Source organism: Prenolepis imparis, unplaced genomic scaffold (assembly GCF_030444845.1).
Source record: "Prenolepis imparis isolate NDT839.2.m4 unplaced genomic scaffold, iyPreImpa1.0 SCAF_10, whole genome shotgun sequence".
NCBI lineage: Eukaryota > Metazoa > Arthropoda > Insecta > Hymenoptera > Formicidae > Prenolepis > Prenolepis imparis.
The window spans coordinates 1421587-1440425 of NW_028141168.1; the positions used below are offsets into that span (position 1 = coordinate 1421587).

Genomic DNA, 18839 nt, shown 5'->3' on the forward strand with positions numbered 1-18839 from the left:
CATTTAAGTATTTGTTTGAGCGTTTGCTCGAGCATTTCCTTGAAAAAGAAATCCCTATTAGGCCGGTATTCATAGTCAGTTCTTATATTTAAGACTGTCTTAAGTACAATCTTAAGATGTGATTAACCAATCACAGAGCCATATTTGCATCTTAAGACATTACTTAAGACGGTCTTGAAATAAGAACGGACTATGAATACCGGCCTTAGAGTGTGTTTCAGAGTTGCAACTTAAGAACTTCTTAAAGAACAGTAGTTTCATAATCGAATAAGACTGTCTTATTTTACTGATTCGAGGCTCATATATTGGAAAATAAGGTTAGCTTTTCAAGTCAACGTCGCAGTGGACTTATGTTGTAAAAATGGATTTGGAAAATAATATTGACGACATCAGAGACATTATTGAAGATGATGAAGATGTTGAAGTGGATGAAAATAATGATATTCAACATGTAGAGCGTGTTAGAAAACGATATATTCGTGATGGGCTAAATCCGTTTGAGTTCTATAATGATAAAGAATTCAAGAAACGTTATAGATTTAATAAACAATCCGTTCTGTACGGTATTTTACTGCAAATTGAAGGACTTGGAAAAATTAATAATCGTGGTTTACCAATTCCACCAGTAATGCAAGTGTTGATCTGTTTGAGGTTTTACGCAACTGCAAGTTTTCAGGTACTTTAAAAGTTTAATATATTTATTTATTCCAAAATTGTATTTATTCCATTATTCAATTATTTTAAAATAATAGGTAACATGTGAGTTTAAATCATTATTTATTTATTTTATATTTACAGCTTATACTATGACTATTTCTCAACCGACTGTATCAAGAATAGTTTTTCGTGTAAGTACATTAATTGCTGCATTAATAAGGAACTACATTAAATGGCCACAAGATGAAGAAGCAAAAAGTGAAAATCAACAACTATTCCAAAATCTTGGGAAAGGAAATGGAGCTATTGGTCTGCCAGGTGTGATTGGAGCTATAGATTGTACTCATATAAGATTGACAGCTACTAGATTTCAAAACATAAATGAGATTTTTAGAAACAGAAAAGGATATTTTTCACTTAATGTACAAGTATGTATTTCTTTTTTTTTAATAACTATTTTCTCGTTGAATCGCGCGCACACACACACCCACACAAAACACACACACACACACACATGTATATGTATATATATATGTATATTAAAGGCTGTCGTTGGTCCTCGGATGGAGTTTCTGGATATTGTACCAGAATGGCCTGGTAGTGCACACGATAGCCGAATTTTTCAAAATTCATTATTATATGTGCGACTTACTAAACAACGATTGAACGGTATACTTGTTGGAGATAAAGGATATCCCTGCTTACCTTTCTTAATGACACCAATAGCAAATGCTCAAACCAATGAAGAAGAAAGGTAAGTCGCTTTAAGGAAAATATTTGAAAATATTTAAATATAAAAGATTCATTTACTTTCAATTATGTTACTATATTGCAGGTATAATGAAATACATATTAGAACTAGGCTAATCGTGGAAAGAACTTTTGGCACGTGGAAAAGACGGTTTCCTTGTTTGGCAAGAGGATTAACAACAAAACTTCTTTGCTCCACTTCGATTGTTGTAGCATGCGCTGTACTTCACAATATGTCGTTAATATTAAATAATGCATTACCTGAGGAAGACGAATTTTACGTTCATGAAGAAATGCATGTACCAGATGAACCTAATTTTCATGCCATTGATGGATTCGCTGCTCGTGAAGCACTAATTAACCGTATGTTTAGTTGAAATGCTGTTAATATCTAATAATAAATATATTAATAAGACTTTCATATAAATAAAATAACAGTAATTGTGAAAAAAGCATTTGGATTTTATATAAATAATAAATTTATTTTATGCAATACAAAAATAAATAACATTAATTGTACATCCTCAGTAACAAAAACAAAAAGTTTATTTAATAAACACATTGTTTATAAACTCTTTAATTAATGAACAAACAATTGTTTCGGGTGTCAAAAAAACTTTGAATAGCCTTTTAAATTATATTATACCCTCAATAACTGAAACGAAAACTCTATTAAATAAACGTATTCCTTATAAACTCTAATTGATTAACAAATTAATGTTACCAAGTTACAAAAAAAATAATAATTCTGTATAAATATAGTCTTTCAAGAATCAAATTAATATTTTTTTTCTTTAAATAAGAATTCCGATAACTCTGCAGTAGCAGTAGCTGCACGGATTTCTAAAGCATACTTTTCTATAAGATGCTTTATTTCCATTTTTTGTTTTTGCAATTCATGGTTATATTTCACTTTTGCTAATTCTTCTTCTTATGCGCTCAATGCGCTCCGCCTTAAGAATTGATTCATTATTGTTGTCGCATGTTGTTCGCATCTTTTTCTGTTTCTTTCGCAATGACATTACTAGAATGTATAATTACAGTAAGTATATATTAAAACAGTAATATATTAATATTAAATATATATTTATAACGTTTCTTACCAATGTTATCAACATGTTCTATCGCACGTGTTGAAGTCGAGTTAGTTGTCAAAGTATTCGAATCAGTTGAAAAAGTATCCGAAGAAATATTTTCAATATTTTCTTTGTCAATATCTACCAATTCTTCATTATCATTAATGAAATTATTGTCATCTTTAATTTCCTCTATTAATTGTTCTGGAGTAAGCGTTTCATCAACAATTATCTCTTGCCGATCTGAAAAAATAAGTATTTGTTCTCAATTTGTTTTATTTTTTCCCATTTATAATATTAAAAAAAATATTTTATATAAAAACCTTTTAACATTTCAAGGGACATATTTGATGAGAAGACAACTGGCGCTGTGGCCATTAAATGAGGTGTTATCTCCGCTATATCAGGATCAATTTCAGCCGGGGTAGGTTCTGGGCCACCACCTGTTGCTAATCGTGCCTGTTTTTCCTTGGTAATAGCATCTCTCTGTGTAGACTTTAGATTACTCCAAAATTTTTTTAATTGTTGGACGTTTCGCTGCAATAATAAAGTATAATAAATAATATTATTAACATGAGTGTAAAGCTAGCAAAATTTGCCAGTGAATGATTCGATTTTTGCAATTTTTAAGAATGTAAATATGTAATCAATATGTAATCCGGGGGTTTTCTAGAGTAAAAAATAATTTATATATAAATAGTAACCTATACATATTTATTTAACCTATAATGCTATGTTAAAATTACTTTTTCAAAAATTTATAAAGTGCCGTTTAAACAACAGTTTTAATTGTTAAAAATATAAAAATCTGTACCTTTACTGAAATTAATGACGATGCATTGTATAATTCACATATTTTATTTCAGGCTTCTTCCTTATCCTTTATTGTAGTAATATCACTCTTTTTCTTTTCAATGATATGAGCAAATTTTTTTACAATTTGCAGAAAAAATCTTTTTTCTACATACGTATAATGTTTCCTTGTAGACATCTTTGATATAATATAAAATTATTTATTTATATTTTTTTCTTCTTGTAGGACACCACGATGACACTAATGTGGGCATGGATCCAAAAACATAAGAGTTTCCTCGGACTCTCCGACGCTACTATTATCTGATTGGCTGTTATATCAGAAAAATTCCGGAAACGGCCGAACATAAAATAAGATCATCTTAAGTATTTACTCGGTTAAGAAATTCATAGGCCGGTATTCATAGTCGGTTCTTATATTTAAGAATGTCTTAAGTACAATCTTAAGATGTGATTAACCAATCACAGAGCCGTATTTGCATCTTAAGACATTACTTAAGATGGTCTTGAAATAAGAACGGACTATGAATACCGGCCTTAGGCCCGTATTCATAGTCGAAGCTCAAGACAGTACTTAAGATGAACTTGGCCAAGATCGTCTTATTCAATAAAGACCGTTTCAAGATCGATAGAATTCATAGACATGAATTAAGATAATCTTAGCGAAGAAGTTCTTATTTAAGAAATTCTTATTCTATTTGAGACTGTCTTCGCGAAGTCGTACTTAAGATAATACTTATTGATCATTCGGCTATTTCCGTATTATTTTTATTAGTGTGGCGCCTTTCCATCTGGACAAAAACGTGGACGGACAAGTTCACGAACGCACCAGCGCCATTATACACTTCGTCCCTATATCCCTAAATATATACCACACACTCTCTCACGTACCGTTGTCTGAAGCAGACGTAGTATTATACCAAAGACTGATACCATAGCTAGTTGTAAGATAGATTGTTATACAATATATTTTTACATACCAAAAACGACCAACGGAGTATATTAATCTGCCCGGTGTCTAGTAGTAGTAAATCGGCGGCTAGTGGAATAGGTAACTAAAATACATGAACCCCCACATTGGTGACCATCGACGTGTGTTAGCGTCCTTTTTTTCCCGCCTTACGCCACGTGGCGAGCAAAAATTTTAAAAAGAGAGATATGCCGGCAAATTATTCGCCGACAAAAGTAGCCGAAGAAAGCAACACCGAGAGCACGACGTCCGTCGAAGAAAAACCAATCGACAACCGGCCCCCTTACTCAGAAGCTATAAATAACTTCGGAGAAGGACCAAGACCCGCGAACATCGACGCCGCCCAGACAATACGCTTACCACCATTTTGGAGAGACAACCCGGCACTATGGTTCGCACAAGCTGAATCAGCTTTTGTGTTACATCGGATAACAGGTGACGAATCAAAATTTCGTTATATAATACTCAATGCCGATCAATCCGTCCTTCCCTTCGTGGCTGACTTGATTACCAATCCCCCCGAGCGAGACAGATATCAAACCTTGAAGGACCGCATATGCTCGACACTGGGAGAGACAAGCACAACGAAGATCAGGAAACTTCTAGGCTCACATGAATTAGGAGACCAGAAACCCTCCACCTTTTTACAACGTCTACGCAATTTGGCACCAGGTCAGGTAACGGACGAAATTTTAAAGTCTATATTCTTGGAGGAACTTCCAGAAAACGTCCGTGCCATCCTGGCGGTATCCGAAGTCCAAGATTTAACGAGATTGGCAGCCGCGGCGGACAAGGTGATCGAAGTGACCAAACCGGCATCAACAACAATCCAGGCTATCACCGGAGGACAGGCAGACACGGACAACAACAAGATCCTGCAGGAGATCGCGGAGTTGAGGAAGCAAGTCAAGAAACTCTCCATAAGAGATAGATATAGGCAACGCAGCAGATCGCGCGGACGCTTCGGAAGCCGAGGACGGTCAAGCAACCGCGGACATTCAAATCACCGTCAAGACAGTGAAGATAACGCCGAATACTGCTACTATCACAACAGATTCGGCGACAAAGCATTTAAATGCACACCTTGCACATTCAATAAGCCGAGGGCGGTGGAAAACTAAACTCTCCGTCGCGAGTACAGGCGGTCGTCGACGGGGTAATCAAAAATAATAAACGCCTAATAATAACGGACAAAAAAGACGGAATCACTTATCTTATAGACACGGGAGCAGACATCTCACAAGGGGAGGCTACGACGTGATACCAATCGATTTGAACGAAACTCGTTGTAGCGATAGGTATTGATGTCGAGTAATATTGGGTAAAAGGATAAGATGCAATACTCAAGCGTTTGCGAGAAAACCTAAAATGAAAATTTTGAGCGCGTTATAAGCAAATGGAATAGAACGTTTTTTCGAAGAGCGCGTGGTCCAGCGGCTAAGTACCAGACACGTAACGTCAACGTTGCGGGTTCAAATCTTGTTAAGTTTTTTTTTTTTTTTTTATTTTTTATAATAAAATGCTATTATGACACACAATAAATGTACATTACATAAGTTAATACGCTTAATGGATTAATACGTCTATTTATTTTATTTTACAAAAATAAATCTTTTTATTTACGTTCTTTATCTCTAGACACTCTACTTGTGGAATTGCTACGGTAGAAAAATTACCATACACAATATAAATAAATGTAAAACATGTTTTGGAACAATAACTTATTGTTTGTTTTTAAATAATGTTTAACATGTCTCCTTATGTCTCCTTTGTTGAACGTTTTTATTGTTATACCCCCGAAGCAGGTAGAAAGGAAAAGGGTCGGCAGGCTAGAGAACAAAGAATAAAAAGGGAAGGGGAAATTCCGTTACACAGTGACGAAGAAGATTTGGTCTAGAGAGAAAGAACGTAAATAAAAAGATTCATTTTTGTAAAATAAAATAAATAGACGTATTAATCCATTAAGCGTATTAACTTATGTAATGTACATTTATTGTGTGTCATAATAGCATTTTATTATTATAAAAAAAAAAAAAAAAAAAAAACTTAAAAAGATTTGAACCCGCAACGTTGACGTTACGTGTCTGGTACTTAGCCGCTGGACCACGCGCTCTTCGAAAAAACGTTCTATTCCATTTGCTTATAACGCGCTCAAAATTTTCATTTTAGGTTTTCTCGCAAACGCTTGAGTATTGCATCTTATCCTTTTACCCAATATTACTCGACATCAATACCTATCGCTACAACGAGTTTCGTTCAAATCGATTGGTATCACGTCGTAACCTCCCCTTGTCAGTAATCCCGAAGAAGATGATGAGAGGAAAGCTCACACCCGTAGATTTTCAATTGTTTGCAGCAAATAATACAGTCATAAATACATACGGTAGCAGCTCACGAGTAGTGGACTTAGGACTCCGACGACCATTCAGATGGCAGTTTATCATAGCTGACGTCCGGCAACCAATTATAGGTGCTGACTTCTTGGCGCACCACGGGATCCTACCGGACCTAAAGAACAGAAAACTGGTCGACGAACAGACGCTACTGAGTACTAAGGCGAGGATGATTACAGGAAAACAGGCTACCATCGCGACAATAGACGAAGGATGCAAAGTCAAGGAACTCTTACGCAAGTACGTTGAAATCACTCGCCCTACGGCGCTCAAAGAGACCGTACACGACGTGAGACACCACATCGTCACCAAGGGACCACCATTAGCGGAGAGACCACGCAGACTGCCCCCAGAGAAGTACGCAGACGCGAAACGAGAGTTCGAGACGATGTTGGCACAAGGAATATGCCGCCCCTCTTCATCACAATGGGCAAGCCCGTTACACCTAGTACGTAAAAGCAACGGAGAGTGGAGACCTTGCGGGGACTTTCGCAAATTGAACAGCACAACGGTCGCAGATAAGTACCCGCTACCTCATATACAAGATTTCACATACCACTTAGCGGGATGCACCGTTTTTTCCAAAATAGATCTCGTAAAAGCATACTTCCAGATTCCAGTGGCGGAGGAAGATCGCCATAAAACTGCGATAACTACGCCATTCGGATTGTACGAGTTTAATAGGATGCCATTCGGGTTGCGAAACGCAGCGCAGACCTTCCAGAGATTCATAGACGCAGTGCTACGAGGACTCAATTTTTGCCACGGTTATATCGACGATTTGTTGGTAGCATCGAAAGACAAAGAGGAACACCAAAGACACCTCGAGCAAATATTTCGGCGTTTAAAAGAACACGGACTGTCAATCAACGTGGCGAAAAGCAAGTTTGCGGAAAGAGAGGTCGAATACCTCGGATACAAGGATACAGTAAACAAGGAAGGAATACGCCCGACGAGCGACAGAGTAAAAGCCGTCATTGACTTCAAGAAGCCGAACAATATAAGCGAGCTTAGAAGATATCTTGGGATGATCAACTTCTACCACAGATTCATCGAAAACGCAGCAACCATTCTAACACCATTAAATAAGTACCTGACAGGAGCGAAGAAACGCGACAAGCGGCCAATAGAGTGGACCATACAAGCAGAGGAAGCTTTCGACGAAAGTAAAAGACGCTTAGCAGAGACGACCTTATTAGTTCATCCACGAGGAAACGCCAAACTCCTACTCAGAACTGACGCTTCAAACGTAGCTATGGGAGCGGTGTTGGAGCAGCATCAAGAAGGAGAATACAAGCCTTTGGGATTCTTTTCTAAGAAGTTATCAGAGGCACAGCAGAACTATAGTACATACGATAGAGAACTCCTAGCAATTTACTCTGCATTAAAATTCTTCCGACACATGGCAGAAGGACGAAACGTAGTTGTACTAACGGACCACAAACCATTACAATACGCGTTCTCACAAGCTTCTGATAAAGCCTCCGAACGACAAAGGAGACAATTAGACTTTATAAGCCAAATCACTACTAATATTATTTATATTGCAGGACATAAAAATCAGGTCGCAGATGCATTGTCACGAGTAGAAGCAGTCAACCTACCAATTATTGTCACAACAAACGAACTCCACGAGGAACAGCAGAAAGACGAGGAACTCAGAGCTTTATTGGAGATTGAGACATCACTGTCACTAAAACCATTACGCTTAGACGGCGGAAACAAAACCGTATACTGCAGTGTCGACAAGGAGATCCGGATATACGTACCAAAAGTAGTACGGAAGCGAATTTTTGACAACACACATAACCTGTCACACCCAAGCGGAAGAGCAACAAAAAAGACAATCGCACAAAGATTCGTCTGGCCAGGTATGCAAAAAGATATCGCTAACTGGGCCAAGACATGCTTACAGTGTCAAAGGTCAAAAGTCCACAGGCACAACCACAGAATAGCAAATTCCAGTCCCAGACGACAGATTCCAGCATGTACATTTAGACATAGTAGGACCGCTACCAAACTCTAAAGGGATGAGATACTGTTTGACCATGATCGACAGGACGACAAGATGGCCAGAAGCTACACCAATAGCGGACACGTCAGCGAACACCGTAACAGACACATTTTTTAATACATGGATCGCACGGTTCGGAACACCTGGCATAATTACAACCGACAGAGGAGCACAGTTCGAGTCAGCGTTATTTGAAGCAATGGCCAAATTAATAGGCAGTCGGAGAATCCGGACAACAGCGTACCACCCGCAGGCAAATGGAATGATCGAGCGATGGCATCGATCACTTAAAGCGGCAATCATGTGCCACGGCACCACGGATTGGACGAGTGTACTTCCCATGGTACTTTTGGGACTGCGAAACAGCTACAAGGACGACATTAAGGCATCAGCAGCAGAGATGGTCTACGGAAAAACACTACCAGTACCCGGCGAATATTTCACAGCCGAGGAACCTATGGGATGCCCGGACATGTTCCTGCAAAAACTTCGCGAGCTAATGCGGCGAGTGAGACCAAAGCCCGCAGCACATCACATCAGACAGAGAGCTTTCGTCCACAAAGAGCTGGAAGACTGTACACACGTCTTCGTCAGGGTCGACCGAGCGACTAGATCTTTGGAACAGCCATACGAAGGACCTTTCCCTATAATCAAAAGACTGACTGATTTTTTGTACAGGATCGACTACAAGGGCCTACCAACCGAGATCAACATCGACAGACTGAAGCCGGCGTTCATTGAGAAGGCTGGGGAAAACCAACAACTACCTGAGGACAATCCCCTCCCAGAACTTCCGCCAGCTGAAATAGAGAGAGAACATCCTGTACGAAAAATTAAATTCGCGATTCCATGAACGGAGTCACTAAAGGGGGAGTGATTGTGGCGCCTTTCCATCTGGACAAAAACGTGGACGGACAAGTTCACGAACGCACCAGCGCCATTATACACTTCGTCCCTATATCCCTAAATATATACCACACACTCTCTCACGTACCGTTGTCTGAAGCAGACGTAGTATTATACCAAAGACTGATACCATAGTTAGTTGTAAGATAGATTGTTATACAATATATTTTTACATACCAAAAACGACCAACGGAGTATATTAATCTGCCCGGTGTCTAGTAGTAGTAAATCGGCGGCTAGTGGAATAGGTAACTAAAATATATGAACCCCCACACTTATATTTAAGACCGGCTTAAGTACAGTCTTAAGACGCCCTCTAGATTCATAGTCGAAAAATGAGCAAGGACTTGATAAAAATCTTGAGTTTTAACTTGTCGAGGACGATCTTATTTCAGAACGCTTAATACGTTTCATAAACATATCTTATTTGACATAAGCACACGTTTAAGATGATCTTATTGGTTATGTATTCATAGTCATTTAGGATCGCCTTTTTTGACATATATATTGTCAAATAAGACGATCTTCATCAAGTCGTGTCAAAAGTGGACTTAAGATAGTCTTCTTTGCTTTACGTGTAAAAGACAGCATTTTTCGTGGTGATAAATTTTTATTTTATTAAATATGGAAATAGAAGATAGAAATATTGATGTGCATGAAATTGACGAAATTGATTCTACCGATGATGAACATGATGTGCGTGTGCGTGCTCCAAAAAGATACATTAGAGATTGGATTGATCCATTTGAGGTTTATTATAATCCAGAATTTAAAAGACGATTTAGGTTTAATAAAAATACCATATTACATGGAATTTTACCTTTAATTGAAGAAGGATTGGCACGCAATAATAATCGGGGTCTTCCTATACCTCCGAAATTTCAATTATTAATTTGCCTATGGTTTTATGTTACAGGCAGTTTTCAGGTTGGAAAATATGTAATGTGAATATATATTAAATAAAATAATTATAACATGACGTCATAATTATTTTAAAAAATTTTTAAATTCTTTTGTAAAAATATTGTAATATTGTAATATTTTTGTAGCAAGTTATTGGAGATACAATAATAGTCTCACAGCCAACTGTATCAAGAATAGTATTTCGAGTATCTATTCTCTTAGCAAGAGTCTTCAATCGTTTTATAAAGATGCCTTCTACACCAGATGCTGTAAGAAAAAACCAAAGACTTTTTAGAGATTTAGGACGTGGTGATAGAGGCATTGGCTTACCTGGCATTGATGGAGCTATAGACTGTACACATGTACGCTTAGTTGGTACCAGGTTCCAAAATATTGAAGAAGTGTACAGAAATCGAAAAGGATATTTGTCATTAAATGTGCAGGTATGTATTATACATATATGTAAATTATTTAATGCGATATAATGTTATGTATATTTTGTTATAATATATTAAAAATTATCGATTTTAATATTTGTTTATATGTATGTACATATATGCAGGCTGTTGTTGGACCTAGAACGGAATTTCTAGACATTGTTCCAGAATGGCCTGGTAGCCAACATGATAGTAGAATTTTTCAAAATTCGAAGATATATATGAGATATGTCCAACGTCAATTATCAGGTATTCTGGTAGGAGATGCTGGATATCCGTGCTTACCATTCCTTTTAACTCCTATTCAGAATCCACAAACAGATGAGGAAATCACGTAAGTATAAAATCTTTAATTTTGCTACATTTATTTCTTGTTTATAATAATCTAAAAGAAAAATATATTTTCTATTATAGTTACAATATACTTCATAGAAGAACTCGTATAATCGTCGAAAGAACATTTGGAATTTGGAAGCGCAGATTTCCGTGCCTTTCTAGAGGATTAACCAACAAGTTAATCTGTTCAACCACCATTGTAGTCGCTTGTGCTGTGCTACATAATCTTTCATTACTTTATAATGACGTATTACCAGAAGAAGAAGACGTATTACCTGAACAAGACAATGAAATGGAAGTTGGGGAACCACATTGGCAACCGGGTGAAGGTTTTGCGGTACGAGCAGCACTAATTGAAAGATTATTTAGATAATTTGTATTACAAGTAATGTAATAAATAAAAAATAGTATTTGTAACAAATTTTATCCTTTTTATTGTCTTTGTAACAATACAATTTTTGTAATTTTTAAATAAATTATTATATAATGCAATAAACAATTGCACATAATGCGTAATAATTGCACATAATTCAAACTAAAAAAAAACTTTTTAAATAAATTTTAATATGTAACTCTTTCTCTCTCTCTCCATATATAACTATTTCAATCTGCAGTCTCACATTTTACATATAATAATATATGTTATAAAAAAATACTTACATATATTGTGTTTCTATTATATTATAAATATCTTATATTTTATTCTTTGTACTATTTTTAATGACTTTCAATCTATATCTAATTTTAATTCTGTATTTTAATATCTGTATTTAGTTTTACTTAATATTAACTCATTTCTTAAACAAAAGAAACATTTAAACAAACTAAAAAAAACTCTTTAAATAAATTTTAATATGAAAAAGAAAAAATAAAAATAACGACAAATATAAAATGTATATAATAACGACTTTTAACGACTTTCAATCTGTATCTACTTTCCTTTTTCTTTTTGCAGGTACAATTCAGCTAGTTCGGCTTTCGCAGCTGCTGCTCGGATTTCTAAAGTATGCAATTCCTTATGAAAATTTTCTTTCATTACTGCCATTCTTTTTTCGTGAGCTATTCTAATATCTGCTATTTCCTTCTTTTCTTCCATAATCCGTTTTACTCTTTTAATCTTTATAAAATTTTCATCGGTAACTAAATTTTCTCTGTTTTTCCCTACTTTTGTAATTTTCCTAGTTTGCATACAAGTAGTGTCTTCTTTCAAATTTTTTTTTCTCTTTACAGAATACCCAACATTACTCATATTACCTTCATTGATATTGACATTTTGGTTTTCTTTGTCACTTGTTTCTTCAATTGTTATTAGTTCATCTAAAAATCATTAATAATTAATCTAAATTATTAGATAAGCAACATTACTTTTTAAACATGTACATATTTTTTTTGTATATATTGTTATATTAACATATAATTAATCTAATAAATAAACAATAATAAAGTTAATACAATCTAAAATAATTTTTCTGTATTTTTTTAGTATATATAATACGGTATGAATACTTTATTTTTAATCTATTTCATACGGTATGTATATTTTATTTTCAATCTATTCTAATTCAATATACCTTTTTCTATTTCGCCTATTATTTCATTATTTATTTCATCGTCATGATCTTCATATAATATAGTAGTCGCCTTATTATCATCTAATGAAATATTTAAAATATGTTGTGCTTTCTCTAAAACAAATAAAATATATAAATCTGTGATACGTATAATAAAAATGTTAAATTTTAACGGTTAAATAGTCTTTAGTATGTACAATTACGTTCATGTCAGCAAAAAATTTATATATATATACTATATATATATATATATATATACTATTATAAATACATTTTAAAAATTATTTACCATTTATTTCATTTTTTGTCATATTTGACGTAAAAATTATAGGAGCTGTTTCCATAATGTGCGGTGCTATTGTGGCTACGTCAGGATCAATATTTGTTTCTGGAAGTGGTGGACCACCACCAGTGGCTAGACGAGCTTGTTTCTCTTTTGTTAATATATCTCTTTGGGTTTGCTTTAAATTTGCCCATAGTTTTTTTAGTTGTTGAACTGTACGCTGTAAACAGAAAACATTTACATCACCATTACTATATATATACACACACATATATATACAATTAAACTTTTTTTTATATTTACCTCTTGCATAATCATTGTACATTCATTATATCGCTTGCAAATTTCGGTCCATGCAACTTCTTTATCATGTAATGTTGAAGTATCACTTTTTTTAACCTCAATGACATGTTTGAAGTCTTTTAATATTTCCAAAAAAATTTTTTTCTCAACTGGCGTGTAATGTTTATTTTTTGACGACATTTTAGAAGTTTAAAAGAAATAAGGACAAAAATTTTTTTTTTTTTTTTCTTATAAATAATCGATATTTTAGCAGAAGAGTTATGAATGAAGCACCATATTGATAATTTATATCATGATGAACCACTTTGCTTGTGAAAAAAGGATCGTTTTCATTGGTTGTTCTAATGTGGGGGTTCATGTATTTTAGTTACCTATTCCACTAGCCGCCGATTTACTACTACTAGACACCGGGCAGATTAATATACTCCGTTGGTCGTTTTTGGTATGTAAAAATATATTGTATAACAATCTATCTTACAACTAACTATGGTATCAGTCTTTGGTATAATACTACGTCTGCTTCAGACAACGGTACGTGAGAGAGTGTGTGGTATATATTTAGGGATATAGGGACGAAGTGTATAATGGCGCTGGTGCGTTCGTGAACTTGTCCGTCCACGTTTTTGTCCAGATGGAAAGGCGCCACAATCACTCCCCCTTTAGTGACTCCGTTCATGGAGTCGCGAATTTAATTTTTCGTACAGGATGTTCTCTCTCTATTTCAGCTGGCGGAAGTTCTGGGAGGGGATTGTCCTCAGGTAGTTGTTGGTTTTCCCCAGCCTTCTCAATGAACGCCGGCTTCAGTCTGTCGATGTTGATCTCGGTTGGTAGGCCCTTGTAGTCGATCCTGTACAAAAAATCAGTCAGTCTTTTGATTATAGGGAAAGGTCCTTCGTATGGCTGTTCCAAAGATCTAGTCGCTCGGTCGACCCTGACGAAGACGTGTGTACAGTCTTCCAGCTCTTTGTGGACGAAAGCTCTCTGTCTGATGTGATGTGCTGCGGGCTTTGGTCTCACTCGCCGCATTAGCTCGCGAAGTTTTTGCAGGAACATGTCCGGGCATCCCATAGGTTCCTCGGCTGTGAAATATTCGCCGGGTACTGGTAGTGTTTTTCCGTAGACCATCTCTGCTGCTGATGCCTTAATGTCGTCCTTGTAGCTGTTTCGCAGTCCCAAAAGTACCATGGGAAGTACACTCGTCCAATCCGTGGTGCCGTGGCACATGATTGCCGCTTTAAGTGATCGATGCCATCGCTCGATCATTCCATTTGCCTGCGGGTGGTACGCTGTTGTCCGGATTCTCCGACTGCCTATTAATTTGGCCATTGCTTCAAATAACGCTGACTCGAACTGTGCTCCTCTGTCGGTTGTAATTATGCCAGGTGTTCCGAACCGTGCGATCCATGTATTAAAAAATGTGTCTGTTACGGTGTTCGCTGACGTGTCCGCTATTGGTGTAGCTTCTGGCCATCTTGTCGTCCTGTCGATCATGGTCAAACAGTATCTCATCCCTTTAGAGTTTGGTAGCGGTCCTACTATGTCTAAATGTACATGCTGGAATCTGTCGTCTGGGACTGGAATTTGCTATTCTGTGGTTGTGCCTGTGGACTTTTGACCTTTGACACTGTAAGCATGTCTTGGCCCAGTTAGCGATATCTTTTTGCATACCTGGCCAGACGAATCTTTGTGCGATTGTCTTTTTTGTTGCTCTTCCGCTTGGGTGTGACAGGTTATGTGTGTTGTCAAAAATTCGCTTCCGTACTACTTTTGGTACGTATATCCGGATCTCCTTGTCGACACTGCAGTATACGGTTTTGTTTCCGCCGTCTAAGCGTAATGGTTTTAGTGACAGTGATGTCTCAATCTCCAATAAAGCTCTGAGTTCCTCGTCTTTCTGCTGTTCCTCGTGGAGTTCGTTTGTTGTGACAATAATTGGTAGGTTGACTGCTTCTACTCGTGACAATGCATCTGCGACCTGATTTTTATGTCCTGCAATATAAATAATATTAGTAGTGATTTGGCTTATAAAGTCTAATTGTCTCCTTTGTCGTTCGGAGGCTTTATCAGAAGCTTGTGAGAACGCGTATTGTAATGGTTTGTGGTCCGTTAGTACAACTACGTTTCGTCCTTCTGCCATGTGTCGGAAGAATTTTAATGCAGAGTAAATTGCTAGGAGTTCTCTATCGTATGTACTATAGTTCTGCTGTGCCTCTGATAACTTCTTAGAAAAGAATCCCAAAGACTTGTATTCTCCTTCTTGATGCTGCTCCAACACCGCTCCCATAGCTACGTTTGAAGCGTCAGTTCTGAGTAGGAGTTTGGCGTTTCCTCGTGGATGAACTAATAAGGTCGTCTCTGCTAAGCGTCTTTTACTTTCGTCGAAAGCTTCCTCTGCTTGTATGGTCCACTCTATTGGCCGCTTGTCGCGTTTCTTCGCTCCTGTCAGGTACTTATTTAATGGTGTTAGAATGGTTGCTGCGTTTTCGATGAATCTGTGGTAGAAGTTGATCATCCCAAGATATCTTCTAAGCTCGCTTATATTGTTCGGCTTCTTGAAGTCAATGACGGCTTTTACTCTGTCGCTCGTCGGGCGTATTCCTTCCTTGTTTACTGTATCCTTGTATCCGAGGTATTCGACCTCTCTTTCCGCAAACTTGCTTTTCGCCACGTTGATTGACAGTCCGTGTTCTTTTAAACGCCGAAATATTTGCTCGAGGTGTCTTTGGTGTTCCTCTTTGTCTTTCGATGCTACCAACAAATCGTCGATATAACCGTGGCAAAAATTGAGTCCTCGTAGCACTGCGTCTATGAATCTCTGGAAGGTCTGCGCTGCGTTTCGCAACCCGAATGGCATCCTATTAAACTCGTACAATCCGAATGGCGTAGTTATCGCAGTTTTATGGCGATCTTCCTCCGCCACTGGAATCTGGAAGTATGCTTTTACGAGATCTATTTTGGAAAAAACGGTGCATCCCGCTAAGTGGTATGTGAAATCTTGTATATGAGGTAGCGGGTACTTATCTGCGACCGTTGTGCTGTTCAATTTGCGAAAGTCCCCGCAAGGTTTCCCGCAAGTCTCCACTCTCCGTTGCTTTTACGTACTAGGTGTAACGGGCTTGCCCATTGTGATGAAGAGGGGCGGCATATTCCTTGTGCCAACATCGTCTCGAACTCTCGTTTCGCGTCTGCGTACTTCTCTGGGGGCAGTCTGCGTGGTCTCTCCGCTAATGGTGGTCCCTTGGTGACGATGTGGTGTCTCACGTCGTGTACGGTCTCTTTGAGCGCCGTAGGGCGAGTGATTTCAACGTACTTGCGTAAGAGTTCCTTGACTTTGCATCCTTCGTCTATTGTCGCGATGGTAGCCTGTTTTCCTGTAATCATCCTCGCCTTAGTACTCAGTAGCGTCTGTTCGTCGACCAGTTTTCTGTTCTTTAGGTCCGGTAGGATCCCGTGGTGCGCCAAGAAGTCAGCACCTATAATTGGTTGCCGGACGTCAGCTATGATAAACTGCCATCTGAATGGTCGTCGGAGTCCTAAGTCCACTACTCGTGAGCTGCTACCGTATGTATTTATGACTGTATTATTTGCTGCAAACAATTGAAAATCTACGGGTGTGAGCTTTCCTCTCATCATCTTCTTCGGGATTACTGAGATGTCTGCTCCCGTGTCTATAAGATAAGTGATTCCGTCTTTTTTGTCCGTTATTATTAGGCGTTTATTATTTTTGATTACCCCGTCGACGACCGCCTGTACTCGCGACGGAGAGTTTAGTTTTCCACCGCCCTCGGCTTATTGAATGTGCAAGGTGTGCATTTAAATGCTTTGTCGCCGAATCTGTTGTGATAGTAGCAGTATTCGGCGTTATCTTCACTGTCTTGACGGTGATTTGAATGTCCGCGGTTGCTTGACCGTCCTCGGCTTCCGAAGCGTCCGCGCGATCTGCTGCGTTGCCTATATCTATCTCTTATGGAGAGTTTCTTGACTTGCTTCCTCAACTCCGCGATCTCCTGCAGGATCTTGTTGTTGTCCGTGTCTGCCTGTCCTCCGGTGATAGCCTGGATTGTTGTTGATGCCGGTTTGGTCACTTCGATCACCTTGTCCGCCGCGGCTGCCAATCTCGTTAAATCTTGGACTTCGGATACCGCCAGGATGGCACGGACGTTTTCTGGAAGTTCCTCCAAGAATATAGACTTTAAAATTTCGTCCGTTACCTGACCTGGTGCCAAATTGCGTAGACGTTGTAAAAAGGTGGAGGGTTTCTGGTCTCCTAATTCATGTGAGCCTAGAAGTTTCCTGATCTTCGTTGTGCTTGTCTCTCCCAGTGTCGAGCATATGCGGTCCTTCAAGGTTTGATATCTGTCTCGCTCGGGGGGGTTGGTAATCAAGTCAGCCACGAAGGGAAGGACGGATTGATCGGCATTGAGTATTATATAACGAAATTTTGATTCGTCACCTGTTATCCGATGTAACACAAAAGCTGATTCAGCTTGTGCGAACCATAGTGCCGGGTTGTCTCTCCAAAATGGTGGTAAGCGTATTGTCTGGGCGGCGTCAATGTTCGCCACGTGGCGTAAGGCGGGAAAAAAAAGGACGTTAACACACGTCGGTGGTCACCAATGTAGGGGTTCATGTATTTTAGTTACCTATTCCACTAGCCGCCGATTTACCACTACTAGACACCGGGCAGATTAATATACTCCGTTGGTCGTTTTTGGTATGTAAAAATATATTGTATAACAATCTATCTTACAACTAACTATGGTATCAGTCTTTGGTATAATACTACGTCTGCTTCAGACACCGGTACGTGCGAGAGTGTGTGGTATATATTTAGGGATATAGGGACGAAGTGTATAATGGCGCTGGTGCGTTCGTGAACTTGTCCGTCCACGTTTTTGTCCAGATGGAAAGGCGCCACATAAGAAAGGACTATGAATACAGGCCTTAATGGTTAAAACATTCCATTTTCTTAAATAAGACAATTTTATTTCACGATTATGAATTCACAACGTCTTAAGATCGTCTTATTTAAATAAAGCGATCTTAATAAAGAAATTCTTAAGTCCATGCGGACTATGAATACGGGCCTACGTGTTCCAATCATAAGAGTGCTACTAGTTTTGGCTTCACACATGCAGATTATCTTACGTCTTGGATTAATATTTTAGTTCGGAGCTGTCCACGTTTTGCACTTTTCGGCCGATTTCTGAGGCTCACCGCCTAGCGGCCCCCACATACGCTCGAGACCTGGGGTGCTTTCCGATTCACGCATGATGCGCATGAAGCGACAGAAAATCGTTCCATTTCACGCTAATGCGTGGGTGCTTTCCGATTCACGCATGATGCGCATGAAGCGACAGAAAATCGTTCCATTTCACGCTAATGCGTGTATTAGGTATGTGATAGTGTAACGTCCCGTCATTTTCG

The 18839-nt window shown here is 38.0% G+C and overlaps 2 protein-coding genes and 1 pseudogene across 8 annotated transcripts in view; all 3 read right to left on the minus strand.

Moving 5' to 3' along the window:
* Nucleotides 1–18839, minus strand: part of LOC145941602 (uncharacterized) — a 296529-nt gene that overhangs the window by 157524 nt on the left and 120166 nt on the right. The window lies entirely within an intron of this gene.
* Nucleotides 2310–3474, minus strand: LOC145942090 (uncharacterized; annotated as a pseudogene).
* On the minus strand, nt 16452–17208 carry LOC145942091 (uncharacterized). The gene is made up of 2 exons (XM_083048581.1): nt 16886–17208; nt 16452–16783 (listed from the first exon to the last, which is right to left on the minus strand). Exons 1-2 carry the CDS (start codon nt 17043–17045, stop codon nt 16452–16454), a joined length of 492 nt encoding a protein of 163 aa, XP_082904707.1. The 5' UTR covers nt 17046–17208.